The sequence below is a fragment of the Podarcis bocagei genome (assembly GCF_964188305.1).
Source record: "Podarcis bocagei genome assembly, chromosome: 10".
Taxonomy (NCBI): domain Eukaryota; kingdom Metazoa; phylum Chordata; class Lepidosauria; order Squamata; family Lacertidae; genus Podarcis; species Podarcis bocagei.
This window is the reverse complement of record NC_138135.1, coordinates 46,274,911-46,301,412: the sequence shown is the minus strand read 5'-3', so window position 1 is coordinate 46,301,412 and position 26,502 is coordinate 46,274,911. Positions and strand designations below refer to the sequence as shown.

At 42.7% G+C, this 26,502-nt stretch overlaps 1 protein-coding gene across 8 annotated transcripts in view; it reads right to left on the bottom strand.

Moving 5' to 3' along the window:
* Nucleotides 1-2,147: 2,147 nt before the first annotated feature.
* Nucleotides 2,148-26,502, bottom strand: part of KCNC2 (potassium voltage-gated channel subfamily C member 2) — a 97,410-nt gene continuing 73,055 nt past the window's right edge. For 2 of the 8 annotated variants that reach the window (XM_081211947.1, XM_081211948.1), the window contains exons 3-5: nucleotides 12,526-13,453; nucleotides 7,546-7,713; nucleotides 3,687-5,372 (exon numbers count right to left, since the gene is read on the bottom strand). In XM_081211947.1, coding sequence (XP_081068073.1) covers nucleotides 5,236-5,372; nucleotides 7,546-7,713; nucleotides 12,526-13,453 — 1,233 coding nt within the window. In that variant the 3' untranslated portion in view covers nucleotides 3,687-5,235. Of the gene's footprint in view, nucleotides 3,603-3,686; nucleotides 5,373-7,545; nucleotides 7,714-12,525; nucleotides 13,454-26,502 lie in introns of those variants that run through there. The other 6 variants (XM_081211950.1, XM_081211953.1, XM_081211949.1 and 3 more) reach the window with 6 other exon arrangements.

Genomic DNA, 26,502 nt, shown 5'->3' with positions numbered 1-26,502 from the left:
TCCCTCCAAAGCCACCATTGTGTGTCAGGCCACTGGGCTTGTAGGATGTCTTTTGAAAGTCATCATAGGATCTCATAACTTTGGGGAAAATTATTTCAGGATTAATGATGTACATGACTTTTTCATGTTAAGATCCCTTAAGCAAGGCTTATGCAGAGTTCAAATTTCTCATAGGTTCAGCAGAGTGACATTTCACCAGAAGTAGAATACCAGCACTAGAGTAAAGGGATGAAACAGGCTTACGCAGCCAAGGGCCCAGTAGGTATGAGGAAGGAAATGATGGGAGCAATCAAGGACGTAAGGCTGAGGTTTGGAAGTGGCGGAACCATGTCTGAGAATGGCCAGCAAGAATTTGCTGAGGACTCTGAAACAGGAATGAGGCCGACCGAAATAGAATGTGAAGTGAGGAAATCAGTGATCTATAGAAAGGTTCTGCATCTTCCTTGCTCACTATGACTGCAGACGAGGTCAAAATGAGCCAGGCTACTACAACCTGGCATTAAAAGTGTACACAGCATTTATGTGGAGTTCCTCTTGCTTTTCTGTAAAACTGCTGCCACACGTCCATCTATTCAAAGTCCAAAAGCATATTTGTGGGAAAGTGAGCCTTAGGCTTTGGCCAGCTACAAATGAAGCCAAATCATTTCCACTGCAGTGGTAGTCCATGTCCCCATGCTTCACATAGACTTTAATCTAACATCCCAATCCTAAACACACTTCTATATGTTCTATGCGGACACCATGTTTGCATACAGATGCATGCATAGTGGTGGGCTATTCCTGGTCCCTCTGTCTCATCACACCTGAGTTTAAAGGAAAGTCCAAAGGGGCTTATTTTCAGGCAAGTGTGTACAAAATTTAGTCTGAGGAACACAGTTTGGGGAACAGAAGGTGAGACAGCTTCCAGAAGAATCATTTGCAAAGGCAGAATAGCTCAAAACTGAGTAGGAAAGGATATATGTTGTGAAACAGCATTCTGTTATAAAAATATAGTGTTCTCTTGTGGACATTTCAAAGTTTCAGTAAGAAGGCACTGTTCCCCCCCCCAAAAAAAGGATGTAATATAGCTTGGAACAAACTTTTTATCTTATGTTGTGACAGCAAGGGCATGCACAGAGATATCCTTGGTGTGAATGTGAGCGGTCCTACAAGAGTAAATGCTTATCACATGTCCACCTCCTGCTTAACAGCAGATGGGAAGCTCATTCTGCTTGATATGTTGCTACTTTATGCAGCTACTTGGAAAAGGGAATGTGGGAACCCATCCAAAAAAATTATGTGGGCCCAAAGAGTGTTGTCTAGAATGGGTAAGATTTGCTGTTGCATAAAGGGGGAGGTGTCTATGTATAATAGATGGTTGTAAGTAACTTCTAGACGTCTATGAATAACTTGAGTAACATCTTGGTTAATGTGTGGCAACTAATTACTAAACTGTTCAAGTAGGAAAAATGAATTATATTCCTTGCTTTTAAAGCATGAAAAATGCTGTCAAAAATGTACAGAACTTCTCACTAGCACTAACCTCCTAACCCCTCGCTTGTTTGACATCCAGTTTCAAATAACTGAGGAAGCCTTCAAGGTCCCATTCTGAAGAGCTGGGCTGCCTTGGACTTCCACAGCTAAGAATCTGAAAATGCTACATACAGTCGTACCTTGGAAGTTGAACAGAATCCGTTCCGGAAGTCCGTTTGACTTCCAAAATGTTCGGAAACCCAAGTGCAGCTTCTGATTGGCTGCAGGAAGCTCCTGCAGCCAAGCAGAAGCCGCAGAAACCCCATCAGATGTTCTTCTTCCAAACAGTCACTTCCAGGTTTGTGGCATTCAGGAGCTAAAATGTTTGAGAACTAAGCTGTTCAAAAACCAAGTATGATTGTATATATGGGAATTATACGTGAACAGTATAAAACAGGGCTAAAAGTTAGAGGTGGGCATTAATTTGTTTAAGGGGTAACAATTAGGAGAGGGATGAGCTTCACCCCTCTTCCCCCTTCCATCCGTCTCTCCCCTTTCATTAAACCAAGGGACATTGGTTTACTCCCAAAATAATTTGTGAGAAAGATGCAAGCAACAGTTAGAATGGCCAAGCACTCTTGAACTAGATAGAAGGAATGAGAAAACAGGAAACTAAAGAAAGATAATAAGCCACATTGTAAGGTATGTTCCAACCTCCTCCCTGGATCTTTTGAATTTTATTCTCCATTTCTGTTAGTTACATGACCATTGGCTTCTACCAGGCTTGTGCATGCACCTTGACATGTTCACAAAAATGTCTACAATACAGAATTTCAGAGGTGGGAAAGGTCCTTACATTCAAAATACCAGGGTGACACACAGTTTCTGGAGAAGGTCTTATTGAACAGGATGGAGAGAATGTAATTTATTACACAGTACCTGGCTACAAAGTATCATAGACATAGAATAGACTTGAACAATTTACCACAAAAATCACAAAAAGGTAAAGAATATCTCTCTTATGCAAAATATACATTTTTAGGATCTATTTTATATTTTATATTTACTGATGTTGTTTCTGTGATAGTTTCAATAAAAAACCTATAATATTTTTACTGCCAGTATTTTATTTCTCTCAATACCTAAAGTCTGAGGTAACAATGAACTAAAAAAACACACACGCTTCTATAGAACTCTAGACAAAGACTGTAGTCTCTCTCTCTCTCTCTCTCTCTCTCTCTCTCTTTCTCTATTTTTACTGTTTATGTCTGCAGTCACATATTTCTTATCCATTTCAAAAGTAAACCAAAACGTTGGCATGTTCACTAGTATTCATAAAAATATAGATATGGCGAACCGAGAGCATAAAGACTTGTAGCAAAATCCCATGCCAGTAACGTTCATGAGTTACAAACTTTGCAAAAATACAGTTGTTATGAGGAAACCTATGACAGACAGCGTTTACATCACTATTGTTAAACATGTGTGCCTCTGTATGATCCACAGCATAACCTACTGTAGGGACCAGGAAGAATACACAAAGAGGTGTGTCGGCCTTTTTATTTTTCCCGTGGAGTCTCAGAGATGATGTCTTTGAATTCAGCATCTCTTGGCATAGATGACTAAAGCTGATATTCCATGCACACACAACCTATGTACAGCTGATTCATCAATAGTGACTAATAATTGTGTCTGCTGGCGGCAGCAGCAGCAGTTGGAATTGGTCCTTAATCCCCATAACAAGCTCCACTTCCATAGGAAATTGGAAGGATCTCTTCAAGGCGGCAGGTGATTATCAGGACCCATTCAGGAGGAGCAGTCTCTTTCCAGTACAGTCCTTGGTATGGCTAAATTCCATTGTCCCTTTTTCAGCAGTCAAAAATCCATGATAAATTCTGTATAACACTGTAGCCAATAACAGCAGCACCAGATATTAATTCCTTTGCTAGAAGCTGTTTGCATATTAAGTATATACATTGCATTAATCTATATCTGCCAGCGCTCTTTACCAAAACTAAATCAATGTACATCTCTATGTATCAGAAAGGTAAGTACTGATAAATACATTCTTGTACAAGAAATTTTCACATGCAGTTCATGCTAGGCTATATACAGAATATTATGTTACATGGTCAAATAGACTTCTTTTCCTAACAAAAATAAACATACAAAAATCAGGGATTTTTCAACAATCTCAAGGATTTCTTATGACACTGTTTGATTTTCTTTCTCCCCCCCCCCCTTATATTTCTAAGGCTTTTACGTTGCTGGGTGTTTTCCTCACCAGCCCAAAACGTCGTAGTTGCGACTGCATTCATGATGCTGCATAAACAAGGCTGTCTTGTTTTATTGTAAAGAAAAAGCTGATGTAGGGGATAAAGTCTCAACACAAGAATGAATGCAGATTGCTAAGGGTGTGGGATTGAAGCAGGAACCCTATTGAAATGGCAGAACCGTTGCTAAATCCCACACTGGGGGGGAAATGTCAAAGAAGTGCTCACTGAAAGGATATCAGCTTACACTTGAGATATGCATAGATACATATATCAAAAAGTGGGGGGAAGAAGGAAATGCATTTAGCAGCTAATCTTATATGAAGGGAGCATTTTTGGAAAAGGCAACTGTGCTTTATGGAGACAGATGAAAAATACAGTCAGACAGTCAGCCAGACAGACAAACAGAAACAACATATAAGACAAAGCATCTTTAAAAAAATATATGACAGAAACAAAATTGTGAAAGCTTGGGAGTTAGAGGTTTAAGGCTGGTCAAAAAACCCTTTTGAAAACTATTGCCCTCCTAATACCTATAGCAAAAAAATTTAAAACTCCAGTATACTTCTTGCTTTTACATGGCACTCAGCCTCTGAAAATGTTGAAGAACCCTGCAGAAGAGAAATCACTATAGGGCCAAGCAGAACTTGCTATCTTAAAATTGCAAGTCTGGGTGGTGTTTACCTTTCTTTCATGTTTTGTGCCTTCCCCAAGCCATTAAGAAAGAGATCTGGCTTCTGCTTGCGTGTAACCAGTAATGACAACCTCTTTGCAGTTATCTGTGTGCAAACAACCGAAAACATTCAGAACTCTGATACATCAGTCCAGTACCAAAATCAATCAATCAAGAAATAGACATTATTGGGGGGGGAGTTATAAATAAATAAAAAGAACTAAAAAGCAGCACAATAAAAACAGCCCAATCCCACATGCGGACCTGTTGGTCGTGGTGTTTTTTTTTCTGATTTCAGCAAGATGGTACAATGAATAAAACAACAAACCCACACAACCCAGAGCCATCTGTGGTCTTGGTTAGTCTGCAAGACGGATTTCAAGTGATGGAGACAGTATGGTCCATGCAAATGATCAGACTGAAGTCACATTCTATGCAATCAAGACAAGATTCCAGACATCTTCGAGATGGGTTAGAGTCACAAGAAATGGTCCAATGGAATGGTTATCAATTGGAAGCACATTGGTTTTACTGTATCTCCCTGAAAATATGCTTATTTATTTGTACTGGCCAGTGAAGTCCACTAACTGTCCTTTTATTGCTGTGGTAAGATAGGACAAAATCAGGTACAAGGTGAGGGGGGAATCTACTTTAGAGGATCTTATAAGTAAAATTGGGGTCTTCAGCAACCCAAGTGGCATTGCTTGCTGCTGACAGTTATATCGCACAAGATTTATACTTGTATTAGTGGAAACCACAGCTAATGCTACACTTATTTCCATTGGGTGATAAACAGCACTTCAGTTAAAGCTATGTAGCCAGCTGATGCCATCTGGTTTACAAAATAGATGGGATGGGAGACCGAGAGCGTCTCAGAGGACAAGGTGAGCTGTAGGGTGATGTTACTGGAGACAGTCTCAGGGCAGTGCCTGCCATGCCAGCTATGTTGTTTAAACTTCGGGATTTTTCGTAGCCTTTCACGAGAAAATGCACAGAAATCAGTTGAGTTCAGCCAGAAAGTAGACAAACAATACAATGCAATGCAATGTAATCATTCTTGCTCATTGGGTTCTAAGAGAGTAGGGTGCTAAGACTGTTTACAACAACAGAGAAAAACATAAAATGGTGCTATTCTTACTAATGACATTAAATGAATTCAGACCAACTACATACTTAATTTTGTTAAGGCCAATGAACTGGGGGTGTATACTTAGTACAAGCCCAGTGGTTTCAGTAGAACTGCAGTGATAGCACATAGAGAATGTTGTAGTACAATTCAGGGTGATAAGCAAGACAGATGAAGAAAGCATTTGATATATACAGGTATATAGATATTTGGTGTCAATGCCAGTTCTTAATATTTTAAACCACAATCATTTCTTACCTAATTTTATGAAGTTATTTTGCAATCATAAATGCAGAGGAATAAATTATGTATTGTTAAAAAAGCTCCATCTCCAGAAGCACTTTGATTTAGCATCTGACGCTCTGTCTAATACTATTTAAAGTGTGTCTTGTTTGCAATATTTAACTGATTTGCAATTCATTAAAATGTGTTATTTATATGTAGGTTTTTAGTGATCTGTGCAGTACATACTATTTGCAATCCAACCGATATTATAGGAACAAAGCATTACTTCTTTTAAGCCTAAAATAACCAGAATTTACATATTATAGAACAACATTCACCACTAGCGTAGAATTCTGCACCCCAAGACATTTTCATTTCACAGATACTGTACTGTAAAAGCGTTTACTTTTAAAGCAAGATATGGGTGCTTTATTTAAGCAACAGAACGGCATTACTATTTAATGTCACAGAGTGTTGTGCATGGAAAGAGAACCACTGTTCTTACAGCACACTGAAAAACCAAAATTATGTATTGGCCTTAATCTAAACAAGTTTACCTGAGAGTGAAGTCCCATTTATCTTCATGGGGCTTCCCCATACACACAAATCTCTGCTTGACAGAAAAGAGATAGAAGCACATCTTGTTTAGGCTAGTCGTTCTCAAATGGGGGAGCCAACCCCATGTGGAAAGACATCCACAATTTAAGCACACAATTGCTGCAACCACCACCAGTGTTTCCCAAAACAAATACAAGAAAGATGACTGATAAAGCTATATTTTTAAAAACTCATGTATACACAGCTAGCCTGATTGGACTGAAACTCAATAATGCATGTATGCCATTGTTTCAATAGGCAAATATGCCATTGACCTTTCCATAGCTTGCCATGGGAAACAATTATTTAACACTGGCCTACCTGCAGCAATATTGTGCTGGGTAATTGGGTTCACCTTTAGCCTATTAGCCTTTGGCATCAAAGCCTCACATTTCTATGTCAATGTTTTCCAAAATACTAAGTGTATTGCACATCAGGGCTCTGGCATTTAGAACTACAGTGGTATCTTGGTTCTCAAACTTAATCCATTCCAGGAGTCTGTTCGACTCCCCAAACCGTTCAAAAACTAAGGCGCAGCTTCCAATTGGCTGCAGGAGTTTCCTGCATTCAAGCGGAAGCTGCGTCAGAAGTTTGGCTTCCGAAAAACGTTTGCAATCTGGTTTTAGAGGCCATGTTAAGGACTCCCAGACTTCTGGTTTTGGGGGATTTCAACATCCAAGCCAAGGCGACTGACTCTGGGGTAGATCGGGACTTCCAGGTTTGCAGCATTCGGGAGCCAATTTGTTCAGGAACCAAGCAATTAGAGTACTAAGGTACCACTGTACAATACATTCTTAACTGAACCAACCTTCTAAAATATTACTAAATTAAACTAGTAAGTCCTTAACTGGAATTTAAAATATCCCAAAGCAATTTCTAAAGAACTGTTATGAAAGTGATTTAATGAACATGACCTAAATTACATTTATCTATGCACAGGACAGACAAATGAAACCATGAATGATACACCTATCAGAAACAACACGGACATATCTTTGGATGGATTGATGAGCCAAGACCGTTATTTAAGAGGAAGCAAGAAAGGGACAACTGAAGAAGAAGTAGAAGAAGAAGAAATGCATTAGTCTGCATACAATGTTTCCTATATAGCATTTGTTCGCATCTCCTTCATTCCAGGTTTGCTTACTCAGAAGAACAGTGCTGGATGAACTTTTATAGTCTAATGAAAGAGTCCATACCTTTCCTGATCCCTCCATCAGTAGCACACGCGTAATCACCTGCTGTCAGTAGGAAACATGTTCCCCCTCTTCTGTTTTTGTCTCTGGTACTAGAGCGTCTGATTGGTGGGAGCCTTTCCACAGGTGACAGTGGCTGCTCACTTTCTGTACTGTCTTCACCTGATAACACTGGTTAAAGCACCATGCCCATTTACATATTATAGCCAGAGAGGAAACGAAACATCACAAACAACTTGCCTGACAACCTGTTACTTAAGTTATTATTATTATTATTTATTTATTTATTTATTTATTTATTTATTTATTTAAAAACTACTATTTCTTGAATTGGGGGATGGGGAGAGATGGCCCTTCATGGTCATTCATTAATATAGAAATAGAACAAAGTTGCACATCTGTATTATTTGGTTAAGGAAAAAAATATTTTGATGTTGATTTTTGGCTTTTTAAATGGTTGCCATCTTCAACATTATACTCATTGCTTCAGTGTCTTCAGTACTTAAAAACAAGTCAGATTTTGCTGCCAAATAATAATAGTAAGTACTAAATCTTGAAATACAGATGGCACACTCATATCCACTACTAAAATAAATTCACATATAACCATAGAATAGCTTATTCGGATCTATTGCTAACTAATATATTGGGCACTTACACAAGAGTAAGAGACCGTGCTTGAGTCATGACTTCACATTAGGCAAGCCCAACTTGAACGCAGTTGACAAACCATGTCCTATGGCCTGCTAAAAGCTCAATAAACCTCTTTTCTTCTGTCTTCCTGGGACTGTTTTGCAAACCATAGTACGCAGCTTGCTGGGTCACAAGTCATGCAGGTTTGCTGAACATTATTATATGAGTATCACATGACTACTGGGACGCGGGTGGCACTGTGGGTAAAACCTCAGCGCCTAGGGCTTGCCGATCGCATGGTCGGCGGTTCAAATCCCCACGGCGGGGTGAGCTCCCATCTTTCGGTCCCAGCTCCTGCCCACCTAGCAGTTCAATAGCACTCCTAAGTGCAAGTAGATAAATAGGTACCGCTTTCTAGCGGGAAGGTAAACGGCATTTCCGTGTGCTGCGCTGGTGCTGGCTCGCCAGAGCAGCTTCGTCACGCTGGCCACGTGACCCGGAAGTGTCTTCAGACAGCGCTGGCCCCCCGGCCTCTTAAGTGAGATGGGCGCACAACCCTAGAGTCGGACACGACTGGCCCGTACGGGCAGGGGTACCTTTACCTTTATCACATGACTAAGTGGTCCTTCACTAAGAAGCACACAGGGTGCCATGTTGAGTTAAGGGTAAAGACAAGGGCTCTCCCTTCCACATGGCACCAAGTTTAGGGAGGAATCTTCTTGCTTCTCTAATAGTGCGCGCACACACAGAGGTAGGCATGGATCAGTCTGTCAATTGTGGGTTCTCTCGGTTTCTCCTTTTTCCCGTTTTAAAGTTCTCCACATTTCTGCAGCCATTTGCATTTTTAAAAAACAAAATCCTCATGGAAATTCATCAGCATTTTAGCACACATTTCTACTAAAATGCACAAAATACTGCTTTGACCAAAGTGCAAATTTTTTGCAAGCAGATTCCCCTTATATAATCCTTTTAGGTATGCTGTTTTATGTGTGCAATTTTATGCACAATTACCCCTAATAAAAGCATGCTTGTACATTGTTTGGTAGGAGAACTGAGCTGCAAAGGTGGGAGAGGTGTGAGTGAGTCAGTGATTGATTGATTGATTGATTGATTGATTGATTGACTGACTGACTGACTGACTGACTGATTGATTGATTGATTGATTGACTGACTGACTGATTGATTGATTGATTGATTGATTGATTGATTGTCTGACTACTAAATTTATATCCCACTTTTCCTTCAAGGAGCTCAATATGGCATACATGCTTCCCACCCACCCCTCTGTTTTACCCTCATAATAGCCCTGTGAAGCAGAGAGGCAGTGACTGGCCCAAGGTCACCCAGCGAGCTTCATGGCTGAGTGGGGATTTTAACCCTGGCCTCTTCCAGGTCTTAGCCCACCACTACACCACACTGAATCTTTGGACGGGTAATTGTGCTTTGGGCTCTGTATTGGTTTGAGGGCGTATTGGTTTGAAGGTGATCTGAACAGCCCTAATCCCTTCATGTGGTCTGGCTGGCTGCAGCCTAGGCAAGGATTAGCAAACCAAACATGGTGTGTTTTACTTTCCCTTCAGTTACACTCATGGTGCTTAGGCACATCCCTGTGTCTGTCTTAAAAGCTAACTGTGGCAATACCTAATAAAGCTTGGGGAAAGGGAAGTAAAAGTCCCTGCTGTAGAGCAGTTAATAGTTATTAAAATGCCTAATCCCTCTTTAAACATCTGCAGTTTTTGATTAATAGGCTCTTTTATCATTATAATAGGGCTTTTAATATTTAAGAACAGTGATCTATTTTATTACTTTGAAAATGCTAACCATAATGATTCTAGAATTTAAAATGGGGATGGGAAACCTGTGGCCCTCCAGACACTTCTGTCATCTGTGGCCATTAGTTATGCAAACTGGGGCTGCTGGGAATTGGTCTGTCAACATCTGGAGAGCCAGATGTTAAAGGCACTGGAAAGGGAAAAGACACATTTTATTATCTTATTGTATATATATTTTTTCCTTCTCAAGATTTCTCTTTTTATAACCTTTCCCTACTACTGCCATGTAATTGAACACTGTGGACTTCATCTTGACCTGTAAACAGGGTGGCCCTTATCACTTTGGGGGTTGTTATGGTAAGTACCAATCAAGCACAGCATATTCCAACCACTGTATCTAATCTCTTCCAACATTTTTCCATACTTTCCCAAATGTTCAAATTTAGTATCCCCACCCCAAACCCCAGGGAAACCCCCAGTATAAACACTTTTGATTCATGATCTCCAAGGGAGCTTGAAATTAGCTGTGATAGCTGTGGAGTCATAAAAGCACCTATTTTCATCGATCCTTAAAAGACAAATCACTGGGACCATAAATCCAGAAAGCAGCAGTTTTCTCTCTCTCTACATCTCCATTATTACTTTGATTTATTTATTTTTAGGTGGGGGGAGAAGCATTGTGAATCATTATAGTAATTGATAATTTAAACGGCTGGCAACCAAAATGATCAAGGAGGCTGATGTAACTCTTCTATGGAGGGTTACAATATTTGAGGATCCTTAGTTTGGAAAAAATGCAGGTAAAAAAGGGGGAAACCACAGAGATATATACAATTATGCATCCTACAGAGAAAGTGGGAGAAGATGGATTTTTCTCTGTTTCATAATACTAGAATGTGGGGCCATCTAATGAGGCTGAATGCTGAAAGATTCGGGACAGAAAAAATGCATTTCTTCACAATGTGCATAGTTAAATTCTGGGATTCACTACCACAACCTGTAGTAATGGCTTTACAAGGAATTAAAACAGATTAATGGAAGGTACGTCTATCAATGGCAACCAACCATGATGGTAACATACTATGTCCAGGGTTGGAGGCAGTATACATCTCAACACTAGTTACAGTCGTACCTTGGAAGTTGAACGGAATCCGTTCCGGAAGTCCATTCGACATCCAAAACATTTGAAAACCAAATAGCAGCTTCTGATTGGCTGCAGGAAGCTCCTGCAGCCAATCAGAAGCCACGGTAGCCCCATCGGCCATTCGGGTTCCAAAAGATCATTCATAAACTGGAACAATCACTTCTGGGTTTGCGGCATTCAGGAGCCAAAACATCCGAGTTCCAGGGCGTTCAGGATCGAAGGTACGACCGTACTGGGAATCACAAGGGGAACGTTTCTGCTGTGTTCATGCCCTGCTTGCGGAAATCCCATTTGCATCTGGCTGAACAGGACACTGGATTAGAAGGGCCTTTGGTCTGATCCAGGAGAAATTTTATGCTTCTATATATTAAATATAATTATGAAAAGTCTCTAAGATTACAGCACCATGGCTGCAATGCTATACGTACTTACCTGGGAATAAGCTCCACTGAACTCAGTGGGACTTACTTCTTAGTAGGCATTTATAGAATTGCACGGTTAGTTAAAATCTTGTCCATGTTGTAACCTCTGCCTACAAGATGTGAGGTTCTAAGCATCCTAACGGGGGAAAGCTTCAAATGAAATTTAATGGACCTCTTGCTTCTAAGTAAGAAAATTTGAGTCTAAGCTTAAATGTAATTTCATGAGCATCACCTGTTCCCTTAGGTCGGGGGGGGGGTGTCATTCCAATCTATGAAAAAAGAAATGCTCTCCTTGAAATCTAGAGAACCCCTTCTGTGTTACTTGTTGCACTGAATGTAGGCCCAGATTAATCATCCATGTCTAAATGAATGTTTCTTTATACCACTTCTAGTATTTCATGCCACCAGTGTGGCACAGGCAAAGCAAACAAAAGAGACAAGCAGACAGAAGAGACAAACACCACGCAAAACGCCATGAAGTTCAACAAAATGGAGGCAGGAATAGGCATGCAGGAAACAAAACAAAACATTGTACAGTGCAACAGGCAAAAGAAACAGTAGATGCCGCCAGTAAAACAAAAGAATTATGAAGAAATAAGGAAAATTAAAGGTAGCTCAGCATTCACAATCAGTGCTTTTTTTTGAAATAAATAAATAAATAAAAATGAGGTGTTGGTACTTCTATCTTGATAAAAGTGCTGTGGGTGCCAGCACAAAATGGCTGCTATGGGCAGCAAAAAAAAGAGGTGATTGTACTCGGTACCATTGAGTACTGTCACAAAAAAGCACTGTTCACGAAACACCTAGCGAACACTACAGATCAGCAATGCACAGATCTGGGAACATCATTCTTATGCTGTAACTATTTTGCCACCTACAAGACTGACATATACAAACAGTGAGTGAAGGGAGAGGTGTGTCAACTACCTCCTCTAGCTGCAGAAAGATTCGATGCTTTCTGACGCCTTGTACTGCCAAACATACCAGACATGCGTTTCGGACGGTGTCCTACCTGATTTATTGTGTTCCATCAGCCGGTTGTCTCTGCCCAGACAGACTTCCCCCTGTGTGCTATTGCAGGCTGTGTTCAAGTCTGTCTTGCAAAATGTAGGGGAGCTTGCCTGAGGAGCAGGTGGGATGTGCTTCTTTCTCTTTCTCGGAAGCTTCTGTTTCGCCATGGCCAGAGAATAGTACATTCCAAAGTTGTTGACAATAACAGGCACAGGCATGGCTATGGTCAGCACCCCAGCTAAAGCACACAGAGCACCCACTAACATCCCTGACCATGTCTTTGGATACATGTCTCCATACCCAAGAGTGGTCATGGTGACCACAGCCCACCAGAAGCCAATGGGGATGTTTTTGAACTCTGTGTGTTCGCTAGCAGAAGGGTCATTGGGCCTGGCTCCTATTCGCTCAGCATAGTAGATCATGGTGGCAAATATCAATACTCCTAATGCCAAAAATATTATCAGCAGCAAAAACTCGTTGGTGCTTGCTCGGAGCGTGTGACCCAGCACCCTGAGGCCCACGAAATGTCGGGTGAGCTTGAAGATTCGCAGGATTCTCACAAACCTCACTACCCTGAGGAAACCAAGCACATCCTTAGCAGCTTTGGAGGACAGCCCACTGAGGCCCACCTCAAGATAGAAGGGCAAAATTGCCACAAAGTCAATGATATTCAAGAGGTTTTTGATGAATTCAAGTTTGTTGGGTGAAAAAACAACGCGGACTAAAAATTCAAATGTAAACCACACCACGCATACTCCTTCAACATACGTCAGAGCAGGGTCCGTCTCTATTTCATACTGCAGAACCACCTCGGAGCCATTGATGGTTGGCTCTGTTTTGTTTTTGATGGTGTTGAATGCTTCATGGGTTTCCAGGCAAAAGGTTGTGATTGAAAGTAGGATGAAGAATAAAGAGGCAAACGCAATGAACTGCGAAGAAAAATAAATTAGACACTTATCAGAATCAGAGAGTTAAAAAAAACACCAACATAATGAGAAGTATCATATAGCTTAACTTATAGCATGCTTGAGTGCAAAGACTCCCCATGGGGTTGCTTCCAATAAGATTGATATCAAGAAGTCACCTGCTGATCTCCCCAGCTGGAACTACAAAACAAGCATTGTGGGTAATGATCTGGACAAAAAGACTTTTTGGAAGTAGCTTTTATTGAGTAACTATAGTCAAGGCTTAAATTAAGCCAGAAGTACCGACTCCATTCATAAACTCACTAGGAAATAACTGAAAATTATTGCCAATGTCAAGGCTCGTCCATATTATGTCTAGTTTGCACAGTGTCCCCACACACACCCTCCATATATGGGATTAGAAGAAATAACTTCTGGGACAGAGGATGTGACAACTATTAGTCATAATTGATAAGCAAAATGAAGGTTCCTGAATAAAATGTAATATTGTTTATGCAAATCCTCTGGATTGTGTTCATTTTGGCTCTTGTGTATGCAGTATAGAGTCCTTATAAGGTTTCCAGAATGGTCTAATGAAGCATCAGTAAGGAAAGTTGCTGTTTTGGCTTCATCTTCTCATAAAAAAATATATTAAAACCTTTTTAGTGAACTAAAACATTTCCTTATTAAGTACACATCTAGCATTCCTGCAACAGAGATGGCAGCTAAGAAACATGTTGTAATACCACTGATGAATATCATGTGCTCAGCTTCTACCACATACCTTAGCCAGCATTGATTTTATGAACTTCAGGATGCTATGAACTGCCTGAAGGGCTTAATTACAGATGGCAATTAGACCAAAGGCCTATCTAGTCCAGCATATAGCTGCCACAGCTGCCAAGCAGATGTCAATACACAGGATGTCAGCAATCAAATATTATTTCTAAAGTATCCTGAAGGCTCATGTTTCTTTATAATATGCATATAACACTCTGGAGAACTCTAGTAAATGTAGAGATGTCCTGAATTTGAATGATGCATGTTGGTGAGAATTCTCAGCAGACTTCAGGTACGATGCTAAGCCTTTCATTCCTTACTACTTTTTCACTGAAGCTGTGTATTTCTTCACACACTGCACATCTGCAGTGACAGTGGGTGGCAGTGCTCACTTGGCCTCCTACATCACCTCAGGGCATGAAAATGTCCTTAATCCCTAATTAAATAAAGATGTGTAGGGCAATATCCAGTGAAATAATGCCAGAACAAGGATTTCCACTGTACAAAGGAACATCCCTTCCCTTCCCTTCCCTTCCCTTCCCCTGTGCATCTGCTCCAGAGGTTTGGGAGAAAACCCATCACAGATTTAGTGGTGTACAGGGAATGAAGAGCAAGAGGAAGTTGGGTTGGTTGACCCAAAGTCCTTATGCTAGTGGAACAAGTTCATAGGATACCACCCATAGACTATGTTGGGAGAGCAGAAAGTTAATTCTCCAGTGAACCCATTTGCATTGTTACCCCTCCAGGTAATATAAAAAGGAAGCACCTTGGAAGAGGCAGCTGTGTGAAGAATATTGACCTGGTTATTTATTGTAGGTTATTCCACCTTTCAGAGGGACGCGGGTGGCGCTGTGGTCTAAATCACTGAGCCTCTTGGGTTTGCCAATCAGAAGGTCAGCAGTTCGTATCTGCACAATGGGGTGAGCTCCTGTTGCTCTGTCCCAGCTCCTGCCAACCTAGGAGTTTGAAAGCATGCCAGTGCAAGTAGATAAATAGGTACCGCTGTGGCAGGAAAGTAAACAGCATGTCCGTGCACTCTGGTTTATGTCATGGTGTTCTGTTACGCCAGTTTAGTCATGCTGGCCACATGACCTGGAAAGCTGTCTGTGAACAAATGCCGGCTCCCTCGGCCTGAAAGCGAGATGAGCGCCATAAACCCATAGTCACCTTTGACTGGACTTAACCATCCAGGAGTCATTTCCTTTTCCTTTTTACCTATTCCACCCTTATATAGACAAAGTCCTAGGCTGTAAAATGTTTCCCAGAACAAGCTTCACAGAACAGATTGACGTAAACCCTTCAAAGCTCAACTGTCACCTGTACCTGGACTAAACCTCAACCTGGAAGTCAGAGACAACTATGACTTGTTCTTAATTTCAAAGACTTGGCAGATAAAGAACTATAACAATGACAGACTATAAACTTTGTATATAATTAGATTGCACAAGAAGAAAAATAGTAATATTACTATTTCTGTACAACATCTTAAAGGATGCATTTATCTCTGTTTCTTTAAATACATTTTTGACATTTCATTTTAATTATTGCAGAATGCAGACCTAAAATTAGCTTGCTTAAGCTGTTATCACAAAGGGCACAGAGTAATAGATAATCACTATAAAATCCACAGAGCATTATTAGTAATTACATTAAAAACCCTCCCCAAAATCTGCTTAGAGCACTCCTAATTTTAACACAATCAAGTAATCACAACCATAAATCCAGGCCACACTTCGTAAATGCTTAAAATTAAAATAAAACTCAAGAGCATTTCTTTATTCCTAATTTTCACCTCAGGGTGTTTTAAAATTCAAAGTGTCTCTTAGTGCCTGCTGAACTGGGAAGTGCTGCAAAATACTGAACTGGTCAATGCAGGAAGCTCATAAAGATCAAGTCACAATTAAGTTGCAGGAAATTAGAGCCTCGCTGCTTATTAGGAAAGTCTTTTCTGTATAGTTAGCTGCTTTCTTGAAAAAGACTCTCCTCCCTGAAAGAGAGTAGAGCCAACACAGGGGAATGCGCCTCCTTGCTTGAGGCCTTCTCAGCTCTGGCCGGGGACCTGGGGGTCCCTCTTGCTGCTGAAAAAACAGAGGGACCAGCCACGCGCCTAACTTACCTGGGCATCGAGCTGGATACAGTGGCCCAGTCATCCCGTTTACCTGCGGAAAAGATTGAAGCCCTTAAGGAACTAATTCAGGACACTCTTAGGCTTAGGAAGATCACCCTCAGGCAAATTCAATCTTTATTGGGCCACTTTAACTTCGCGTGCAGGGTGGTGTCCCCTGGACGCCCCTTTTGTGCCCGCCTCGCCTGATTGTCAGTTGGTCTGAAACACCCCCTCCACAGGGTTCGCCTCTCCAGGTCAGTCAAGGCGGATCTCGAGGTGTGGACAGCCTTTCTGGGAAAATACAACGGGGTTTCTCTTTGGCAGGATGTTTTGAATCTGTCTTCAGACTTTCAGGTTCAATCGGATGCAGCTGGGTCTTTAGGTTTCGGCTTGTACTTCAAAGGGCGCTGGTGCGCGCAACGTTGGCCGCCTGCATGGCAGGGTCAGGCCATCACGCGGGATCTCACCTTTCTTGAGTTCTTTCCAATAGTGGTGGCCGTTCACATCTGGACGGAAGAGTTTCGAGATCACCGAGTGTGCTTCAGGACCGACAACTTGGCGGTGGTGAACATTCTTGCCAGGCAGTCATCTCGGTCTGCGAGGGTCTCCTCCCTTCTGCGGGCGTTCGTCCTTCGTTGCCTTGAGTACAATATTGTATTTTCAGCCAAATTCGTACCCGGAGCCAATAATGATATAGCCGACGCCTTGTCTCGATTCCAGATACCTCGCTTCCAGTCGCTCGCACCTGGAGCACAACTGTTGCCCGAACCCTTTCCGGAGTACCTGTGGAACGTTGGAGACGCAAAGTGATACAGGGAGTATTAGCGTCCGTGGCACCTTCTACGCTTAGGTCCTATAAGAAGGCCTGGAGCGATTTCCTGGGTTTCAGGTTTGGGTTATCTGGGCGGTCACATAACTTACCTCCCACTACTGACGACGTCCTGCAGTACCTATCCCATCTGGATGATCTCGGACGGGCTACAAAAACTTTCACGTAGCAGCCATCAGTTTCTTTTCGAAGGCGACTTTCGCGCAAGACCCATGTAGCGATTTTTTGATTCGTAGAGCCATTGAGGGTGGGGGCAGGTTGCAACCGCCTAGGGCTGTTGGCCATAAGCCGATCTCTTATGGTTTGCTATCCCAGATACGTGTAAAACTCAGGGCAATTTGCTGGTCCAGGTTTGAGGCGTGGCTCTTCTCTGCAGCTTACGCTATAGCCTTCTTTGGTGCGCTCAGAGTTGGTGAGGTGGTGTGTGAAGTTAGTGCGCGGGGTTTAACTCGTGGCCTCCTGTGCGAGGATGTACAGCTGTCCGAATCTTCTGTGTCGGTACTTGTGCGTCAGTCCAAGACTGATCAGGCTGGCAAGGGTGTCCTGCTCAAGCTCTCGGCGTCGGGTCAACAGGGCCCATGCCCGGTAAAGGACACCAGGCGGTACCTCTGCCTTAGACCAGCTGTCCCGGGACCGTTCCTGATCCACGAGGATGGGTCGCCCCTGTTGAGGTATCAATTCACCAGAGTATTGCGCAAGGCTATTGAGGCTTGTGGCCTTTCCTCCCAAGAGTACGCTGCGCATTCGTTTAGGATCGGTGCCGCTACCACGGCCGCGCACCTGGGGTTGCCGGCAGAGAGGATAAAAGAGTTGGGCCGGTGGAAATCCAATGTGTATAAGTCTTATATTCGCTAGTTCGTGCCTACCACTTAGCCTACTTACCCTTCCTTTTGTTTCTATCTTTACCCCCAGCTATGCCCGGAAGAAGCGTGTGGATTTGCGGCCACAGTATAGTTCATTGGGCCCGTGTACGAGCGGCGAGCTGCGGCCTGGCACCCAATCTTGGTCTGCCACGTGATGTTCGAGTTTCCTGGTTTTCGAGAAGAGGCATGCGTTGGGAAGAACTGATGCCATTGCTGCGGGAGAAAGTAGCCAAGCTCGGCCCTCCCGGCGTCCTGGTGATTCATTTGGGCGAGAATGACCTCGTCAACAAAAGGAGTGTGGACTTGTTGTCGAGCATAAAAAGAGACTTGAATGCATTCGCAGCCTTGTGTCCCAGAACAAAGGTGTTCTGGTCCTCCTTCCTGAAAAGAACTGTGTGGCGCGGCGCGCAAAGCTGTATGGCCATTGAAAGAACCAGGAAACTCGTAAATTGGGCGGCAGCCCGTTGGGTGCGCTTTATGGATGGCCGAGTGATTTATCATGACCGTATCCGGATTAGCGATCAAGCTTTATACCGGGATGACAGTGTCCACCTATCGGATCTGGGGAATGACTTTTGGTTAGCTAGTGTCATCAAAAACATCTGGGATTGGTTGCAGCTTTGAGGGTATTGGCGGCGAGCCTTTGGCTCGGGTGGCAGTTAGGCATTGGAATAATGTGTTGCAGTGTGTGGAAGTGCTAGGTGTGGCCATCGCCTACGCCTTCAATTTTTAGGGGTATTCCGTTAAAGGAATCTGGGGGTCGTGTATTCCGTCCGATGCCTGCTTGGCGGGAGGCCTTGGCACGACCCTCGGTGACAGCAGGGGTGAGCCTATAGTTGGATTAGCATCAACAGGCTCCACCTACTGGTGAATAACCCACTTGTTTCGATCCAATGCCTAAGCCAATACCTTTCAATTGCTGTAACCAATAAAGTTGTGGCCTTTTCTAGCCCATTAACCTTACATCACGTGTCCTTGTGTCTTTATTTCACCCCGCCGGGTCGGGTCCTCGAACCACAATATACTGCTGTAATCTTGACAGAACAACAGACTATAAAAGTGCATATGGAAGCAACAATGCAACTCTTTGTAATATTGAAAGGACATCAGTGTAATCAACATTCCACATATTTTGCTGAACTAAAATGGAATCCAATGTGTATTTTAGTTCACCCAGGTGAAACTGGGATATTAGGGGCAAAGGGGGGGAAATATGGAAGCTTCCACAAATTGTAGGCTGATCCTATGGTTCAGCTAGATTCTTCTGGCATAATGCCAATGTCACCACAATCCTGTTCACTCCTGACAGCAAAGCCAAACAACACCAAAAGAAGCGAGAGAAAATGTAAATCATCAACAGACTGTTTTTAGGGCAGAAGGTCGGCAGTTCAAATTCCTGCGACGGGGTGAGCTCCCGTTGCTCAGTCCCTGCTCCTGCAACCTAGCATTTTGAAAGCACGTCAAAGTACAAGTAGATAAATAGGTACCAATGGTTCGCCAGAAGCGGCTTAGTCATGCTGGCCATATGACCCGAAAACTGTATGCCGGCTCCCTCGGCCAGTAAAGCGAGATGAGCGCCGCACCCCCAGAGTTGGTCATAACTGGACCTAATGGTCGGGGTCCCTTTCCCTTTACCTATTCCCCACACCGAGCCACAGGGGCCTCCTAACAACTCTCAGCACCCTTAATGAGCTACAGTTCGCAGTTCCCATGGCCTAAGCCATGAATTTAGCATCATATGATACTCCTTTAAGAGTACAGAACAAACGAGGCATATATCTGTTGCCCTTGCAAAAGAAATTCAAAGGAGCCCAGTATATCACTATCACCATCACCATCAAAGTGACTGCACTTCCTGTTCCACAGCCTACCAAGTGACATCCTGAGAACAGAAGGAAGAAAGGAAGGCCATAGGGATGAGATGTTCCTAATTTTGGTAACAGAACGGTCGATAACCTTGCAATCTTATCCAAACCAAGCTACATTCTTGGCATGCATATATGGGATAGGAAGGGAGGAAGGACAACACAGTTTCTTACTAGAAGCAAATATACACATTATGTTTGTAAGCCCTTCATTCTGGCATCACAAAAGCGCTAATATTTTATTGGACTTTCCTAATTTATTGTTTTTCTGTTTATTGTAGTTTTTTATTGTACTGTGAACTGCTTTGGTATCCTCTGAATGAAACCTGGTATACAAATGATTTCAATAAATAAGCAATCACAATTATGTGCTGTTGTTTAAGGACGTTACATGTGTCTTTTTCCTGGTTCCCTCCCACCCCCTTATGGAAAAGCAATTTTGGAGGCTGATATCAGGAGTGGAAGTACAGCAGGAAAAACTGCATCCTCAGCCCCCCCCACCCCCCAAAAAAACCTAACCAAAGGTGTTTTTCTCCTGTGGGTGGAAAAGTGATGGCAATTCCATTTCTCTTCCCCATGGGTGTGAAAGCAGCTTTGGGTACGTGCTAATGAACACAAAAGGGCAGAAAAGAAAGGTGTAAGGGTTAAGCAAGCCCATCCCTCTTGCACACTTAATTGTAGCCTCTGAGAATGCTTTTCAGCTATTTAAAAACACACACACACACACACAAGGGGAAAGAGGCATGAGTGGCTTTTGAAGTAAGCATAGCCAGCTTGGGGGGGGGGAGGTGACAGCTCAATTTTAAACTGCTCCTGGAAGTCAACATAAAGGTAAAGGTAAAGGGACCCCTGACCATTAGGTCCAGTCGTGACCGACTCTGAGGTTGCGGCGCTCATCTCGCTTTATTGGCCGAGGGAGCCGGCATACAGCTTCCGGGTCATGTGGCCAGCATGACTAAGCCGCTTCTGGCGAACCAGAGCAGTGCACTGAAACGCCGTTTACCTTCCCGCCGGAGCGGTACCTATTTATCTACTTGCACTTTGACATGCTTTTCAACTACTAGGTTGGCAGGAGCAGGGACCAAGCAACAGGAGCTCACCCCGTCACGGGGATTCAAACTGCCAACCTTCTGATTGGCAAGTCCTAGGCTCTGCGGTTTAACCCACAGCGTCACCTGCGTCCCTAGAAAGTCAGCATAGATGGACTAAAAACTAAAACGGCCACATGCTGAGAAAGTAGTAAGAATGTGGCCACATGTGCACTCGAGCGGCTTCCGTTGTGGTAATACTGGGATGGAATCTACACACATATATAAAAACGCTGTGAAAATGCTTTTAAAAAAACCGTTTTGAAAAATACATTGAAATTTCCATAGCTCACTGTCGCCATCCAGTGTCACGTTTGTACATTGCACTTCACAACACACTTAAAATGTTACGATATTGAAGCAATGCAGCCGCGAGCTACTGCTAGCTTGAAAGCAAAACATAATGGGAATGTTGGGACTGTTCCGTGGGAAACAGAGGGACAGTCAATTCACAGTGCAGAGGGCACCGGAATTAGCTCAGAGTGTAATATGAGCTGTACAGGAAGTACAGGAGGAGTTTGTCTCTCGGCTGTTGGAGTTTGAAGAGAGCAGTCATGTTTTCTGTAATGCTGCAAAGACAGAAATAAAGGCATGTAAATACGTTTCTGTCTATCTCTTTCCCCTGCCTGGGGGGGGCAGGAAAGAGTGGTGTGTTCTTCTCACGCTGAGAAGGATCGCCTATCGCGACCTCTGCCTGGATCTTGCCGGGAAAGCAGACAGGGAGGTCAACAGGAGACCAAGCCGGGTGCCTGGGAGAGTTGCCAGTTTCTCCTGATAAAGGCTTGATTTCCGACACTATTTGCAGCTGTATAGCTGAGTCTTGGGTCAAAGCAAAGTCGCTTTAACTGGGATGTGTGTCCCACGACATTGCAACCATCACCTTCCATCACCTTTTCGTTTTGAAATGTGTGCCACTTCAATCGACTCAATAAGATGTTTTTTATTAAGGATGATGATTTAGGATGGATGACACATCGTCTTTCATTTGGGTCATTCACCCAGTGTGATGCTGCTTACCCATCTATTCCCATCTGTGCCTGTTCTGAAGGCAATGAACCTTGAACATGAGTCATCCATGTTTGTTTGCATCATTCAGCAATAAGGCACAGGTGGAGTTGGTGCAGCTGCTTGCCCATTGTTCACAGATACTCACAAATTATCCTCTTGTTTCAGGCTACAAATGATAGCGCTCCCCAACAATAGTAATGGTAGCAGAAATAACTACTTGGGATTTATTTATACTCCTACGTAGGATCTCCATGAACCCTAGAACAACCTTGCAAGGTTGTATTGTAACCCTGAATGCAGATGCAGGGCTTACGCAAAGGCCATCCATGAAGGTTATGGCTCCAGTGAAATCTGAACAAGAGACTACTGGAATCGTGCCTCATAGCCTTGCACAGCCTTGCCTCCCAGAAGAACTCCCAACAAAAACTGGAATGCTATTTCCAAGAAACACTTAAATGCTAGACAAAAACTTATTTTTAGTTACAAGCAGATATATTTTAACTGACGTACAATGTCCCTATGCAATTTACCCTGACCATTTATGACGACATTGGCAGAAACCCAAACTGCTCTATGGAAATCAATATAGCTAGCTTTTACAGCAGAGGTCTGACTGGTGGGATATAGAATCCAACAGCATTCTTAATACAGGAACAAAAGTCATGTAAATTCCAGTGGCAGAAATCATTCTACCATTATGGGGGGTGGGACTTGAGAACAGCATGAGAGGAAACTGACAGCATGAGAGCAAAAACTGACTCCTTTTCCTTCCACTGGTGGGATCCTGCACTGAATCAGGATCCCTTCTATCAACAGGTAAGAGTTTTTCTGCTTGCAGATGCTTAGCTATAAGCAACCCTGTATAAATAATGTATAAACTCTGAAGTGCAAAAGCCTTGTGGGCTACATGACAATTGCTATTCGATTATTCTCCTGCATGACCACTGGTTTTAGATTATTATATAGCAATTAGAAAGCAGACTTTTTCAATAAATATGAGAATTACAAAAATTAGAGCATTGATTTAAACCTGTAAAGTATAAACCGTATGAGATCCATTGATGAATTAAGTGCATTTTAACAGATCTGCAAATTGACCTGTTGACACCTTTCTGTAATACCAGTAGTAACATTGCCTTAGACTGCTTACCATTTTCGGCAGCAGCAGTGTGTTGGATCCCTTACAAGGCAATGGTAATGATGAACTAACTGCTCATCTAAACTCCTTGTCTCCTTACCTACTATGAATATTCTGTTTAGTATCCTACCCAAAAAAAGCAAAGCTGAATTATCATAGGGTATACAAGTGTAGAGTCTCAGAATCACATATTTTGTTCTACATATGATGGGGATGTGTCAGCAAGGCTCAAAACACAAACCTCAAAAAGTGTTCCAAGAAAATTGCTTCATTTATTTGCAAAGCACCCCAGCTTCTCACCATGCCTCACACATTTTTAGTCCCTGCACGGCAAATAGCCCAAAATGCTATCCTTCATCTCACCATTTATGGGCCATCTGTGAACTGCTCCCAATTCCCTCAACTACTTGGATTCACTGACTGCAGTGTTGAAAAATCCCTGGTCACCGAGAAATGTGATGCTGACAATCAGAAGTGTGATATATTCTTCTGGCCCTCATTCACTATTTCCCACATATCCCCATCCCAACCAAATCTAGGTAAATCTTCCCTGTTTGTATCTGATTACTCATTCATTTTAGCTACCCCAGAGTATTAAGAAAACTTCACTGCTTGTTCAAGAAATTATCAGTTTTAATATTCTGAAGGGACACAGTGGAGCTAGCAAAAGTTTACTCCTATTTGTTTCATGCTGCTATAAAAATGTCTTCTTTACCTTGTCAGCAACCTTTGAAAAATATGCTGCTTTTTATTCTCATCACCTACTTTACCACTTCCCCTTGCTATGTAATATAATGCTATGTAAAGTACAGCATCTAACCAGAGGGTTCAATAGCAGATTTTAAGGTTCAGTTAGCTTATTTGCATTGATTTCAGGACTTACAAGACTGCCCTTGATAGAGTGACTACAGAAAAAGGCTTAAATATTTAATAGGCTCTTGAAAATACAACATTTAATATTCTCTGATAAGAGGCCCAAGATGGAAATAAAAAGAAAACAGAAGCATCTCTTAAAAAACAAAACAAAACTGGAGGCGCATTGTTTGCAAGGACACCGAAAACTGGTGTCATAGGTAAGCAGTTCACTGTCTCAAGTTCAGTCAAATGCAGATTGTTGTTGTTTAGTCGTTTAGTCGTGTCCGACTCTTCGTGACCCCATGGACCAGAGCATGCCAGGCACTCCTGTCTTCCACTGCCTCCCGCAGTTTGGTCAAACTCATGCTGGTAGCTTCGAAAACACTGTCCAACCATCTCATCCTCTGTCGTCCCCTTCTCCTTGTGCCCTCCATCTTTCCCAACATCAGGGTCTTTTCCAGGGAGTCTTCTCTTCTCATGAGGTGGCCAAAGTATTGGAGCCTCAGCTTCAGAATCTGTCCTTCCAGTGAGCACTCAGGGCTGATTTCCGTAAGAATGGAGAGGTTTGATGTTCTTGCAGTCCATGGGACTCTCAAGAGTCTCCTCCAGCACCATAATTCAAAAGCATCAATTCTTCGGCGATCGACCTTCTTTATGGTCCAGCTCTCACTTCCTTACATCACTACTGGGAAATCCATAGCTTTAACTCTACGGACCTTTGTCGGCAAGGTGATGTCTTCTTTTTAAGATGCTGTCTAGGTTTGTCATTGCTTTTCTCCTAAGAAGCAGGCGTCTTTTAATTTCATGACTGCTGTCACCATCTGCAGTGATCATGGAACCCAAAAAAGTAAAATCTCTCACTGCCTCCATTTCTTCCCCTTCTATTTGCCAGGAGGTGATGGGACCAGTGGCCATGATCTTCATTTTTTTGATGTTGAGCTTCAGACCATATTTTGCGCTCTCCTCTTTCACCCTCATTAAAAGGTTCTTTAATTCCTCCTCACTTTCTGCCATCAAGGTTGTGTCATCTGCATATCTGAGGTTGTTGATATTTCTTCCGGCAATCTTAACTCCGGTTTGGGATTCATCCAGCCCAGCTTTTCGCATGATGAATTCGGCATATAAGTTAAATAAGCAGGGGGACAATATACAGCCTTGCCGTACTCCTTTCCCAATTTTGAACCAATCAGTTGTTCCATATCCAGTTCTAACTGTAGCTTCTTGTCCCACATAGATTTCTCAGGAGACAGATGAGGTGATCAGGCACTCCCATTTCTTTAAGAACTTGCCATAGTTTGCTGTGGTCGACACAGTCAAAGGTTTTGCATAGTCAATGAAGCAGAAGTAGATGTATTTCTGGAACTCTCTAGCTTTCTCCATAATCCAGCGCATGTTTGCAATTTGGTCTCTGGTTCCTCTGCTCCTTCAAAATCCAGCTTGCACTTCTGAGAGTTCTTGGTCCACATACTGCTTTAGCCTGCCTTGTAGAATTTTGAGCATAACCTTGCTAGCGTGTGAAATGAGCGCAATTGTGCAGTAGTTGGCGCATTCTTTCGTACTGCCCTTCTTTGGTATTGGGATGTAGACTGATCTTCTCCAGTCCTCTGGCCACTGCTGAGTTTTCCAAACTTGCTGGCATATTGAGTGGCATATTGCATATTCAAACCCCTTCGCCACGACAAGGCAGTGATCCATGAAGGAGCAAATGCAGCCTAGCGGACATAAATTGTGGCCTGCCAGTTGCTTGACAATCACCATACAGGTATTTGCAATCTCAGGAAGGCAACAAAGCCAAGACAATGAGACACTGATGGGCAACCACTTGTGGCTTATGACTATGTCATGGCAAAGGATGCAACTTGGGTAGATCCGCTCACCAAGCACATTCAATCTGCAGGTTACTCTAAAAAGTGATAGGAACTGTTTGTAACCAATGAAAGGCCAAAGGGGAAAGCAACTCTGGACAGATCCGCACCAGGATTCTTCGGGTGGGTGGGTGGGTGGGTGTGCTCTAAGTGTGTGTTGGATGCACTTATTTAATATGGTGTGGCTCTGCCCCCAATCTCACCTAGCTTCAACCCCACCAGGACCATCCACTGTTCCCACATCAGTCTCAGATCCTCAGACTATACTTGCCTCCACTACTGAGCCACAAGACAATGCACACAGACTCGGTTGTTTCAAGCAAGCCAAGCTTCTGGCATCCCTGAGACAAAACCATTAGCAGGAATCAGGGGAACAAGCAGCATTGACCCTCACATTTCCTAGGAGATTCCTAAGGTCTTCTGTGATTGTTTGGCAGTCCATAGTTATAGCACCACACATTGTTTATATTTTTAAACATTTTTTGGAATGAGTTTGTTGGAAGCATCCTTCCATTATCAGAATGTAGCTTAAGGTATTGTTTTAATTATCTTATTTTTACCTAAACTAGTATTTTAACAAGAAAACAAGTTCTGGATAGAACTAAAAACCTAAAAGCTGAGTTTCTTTTTGTTTTTGAAACAGACCAGATTACTATAGTTTATGCATCCCTAGAT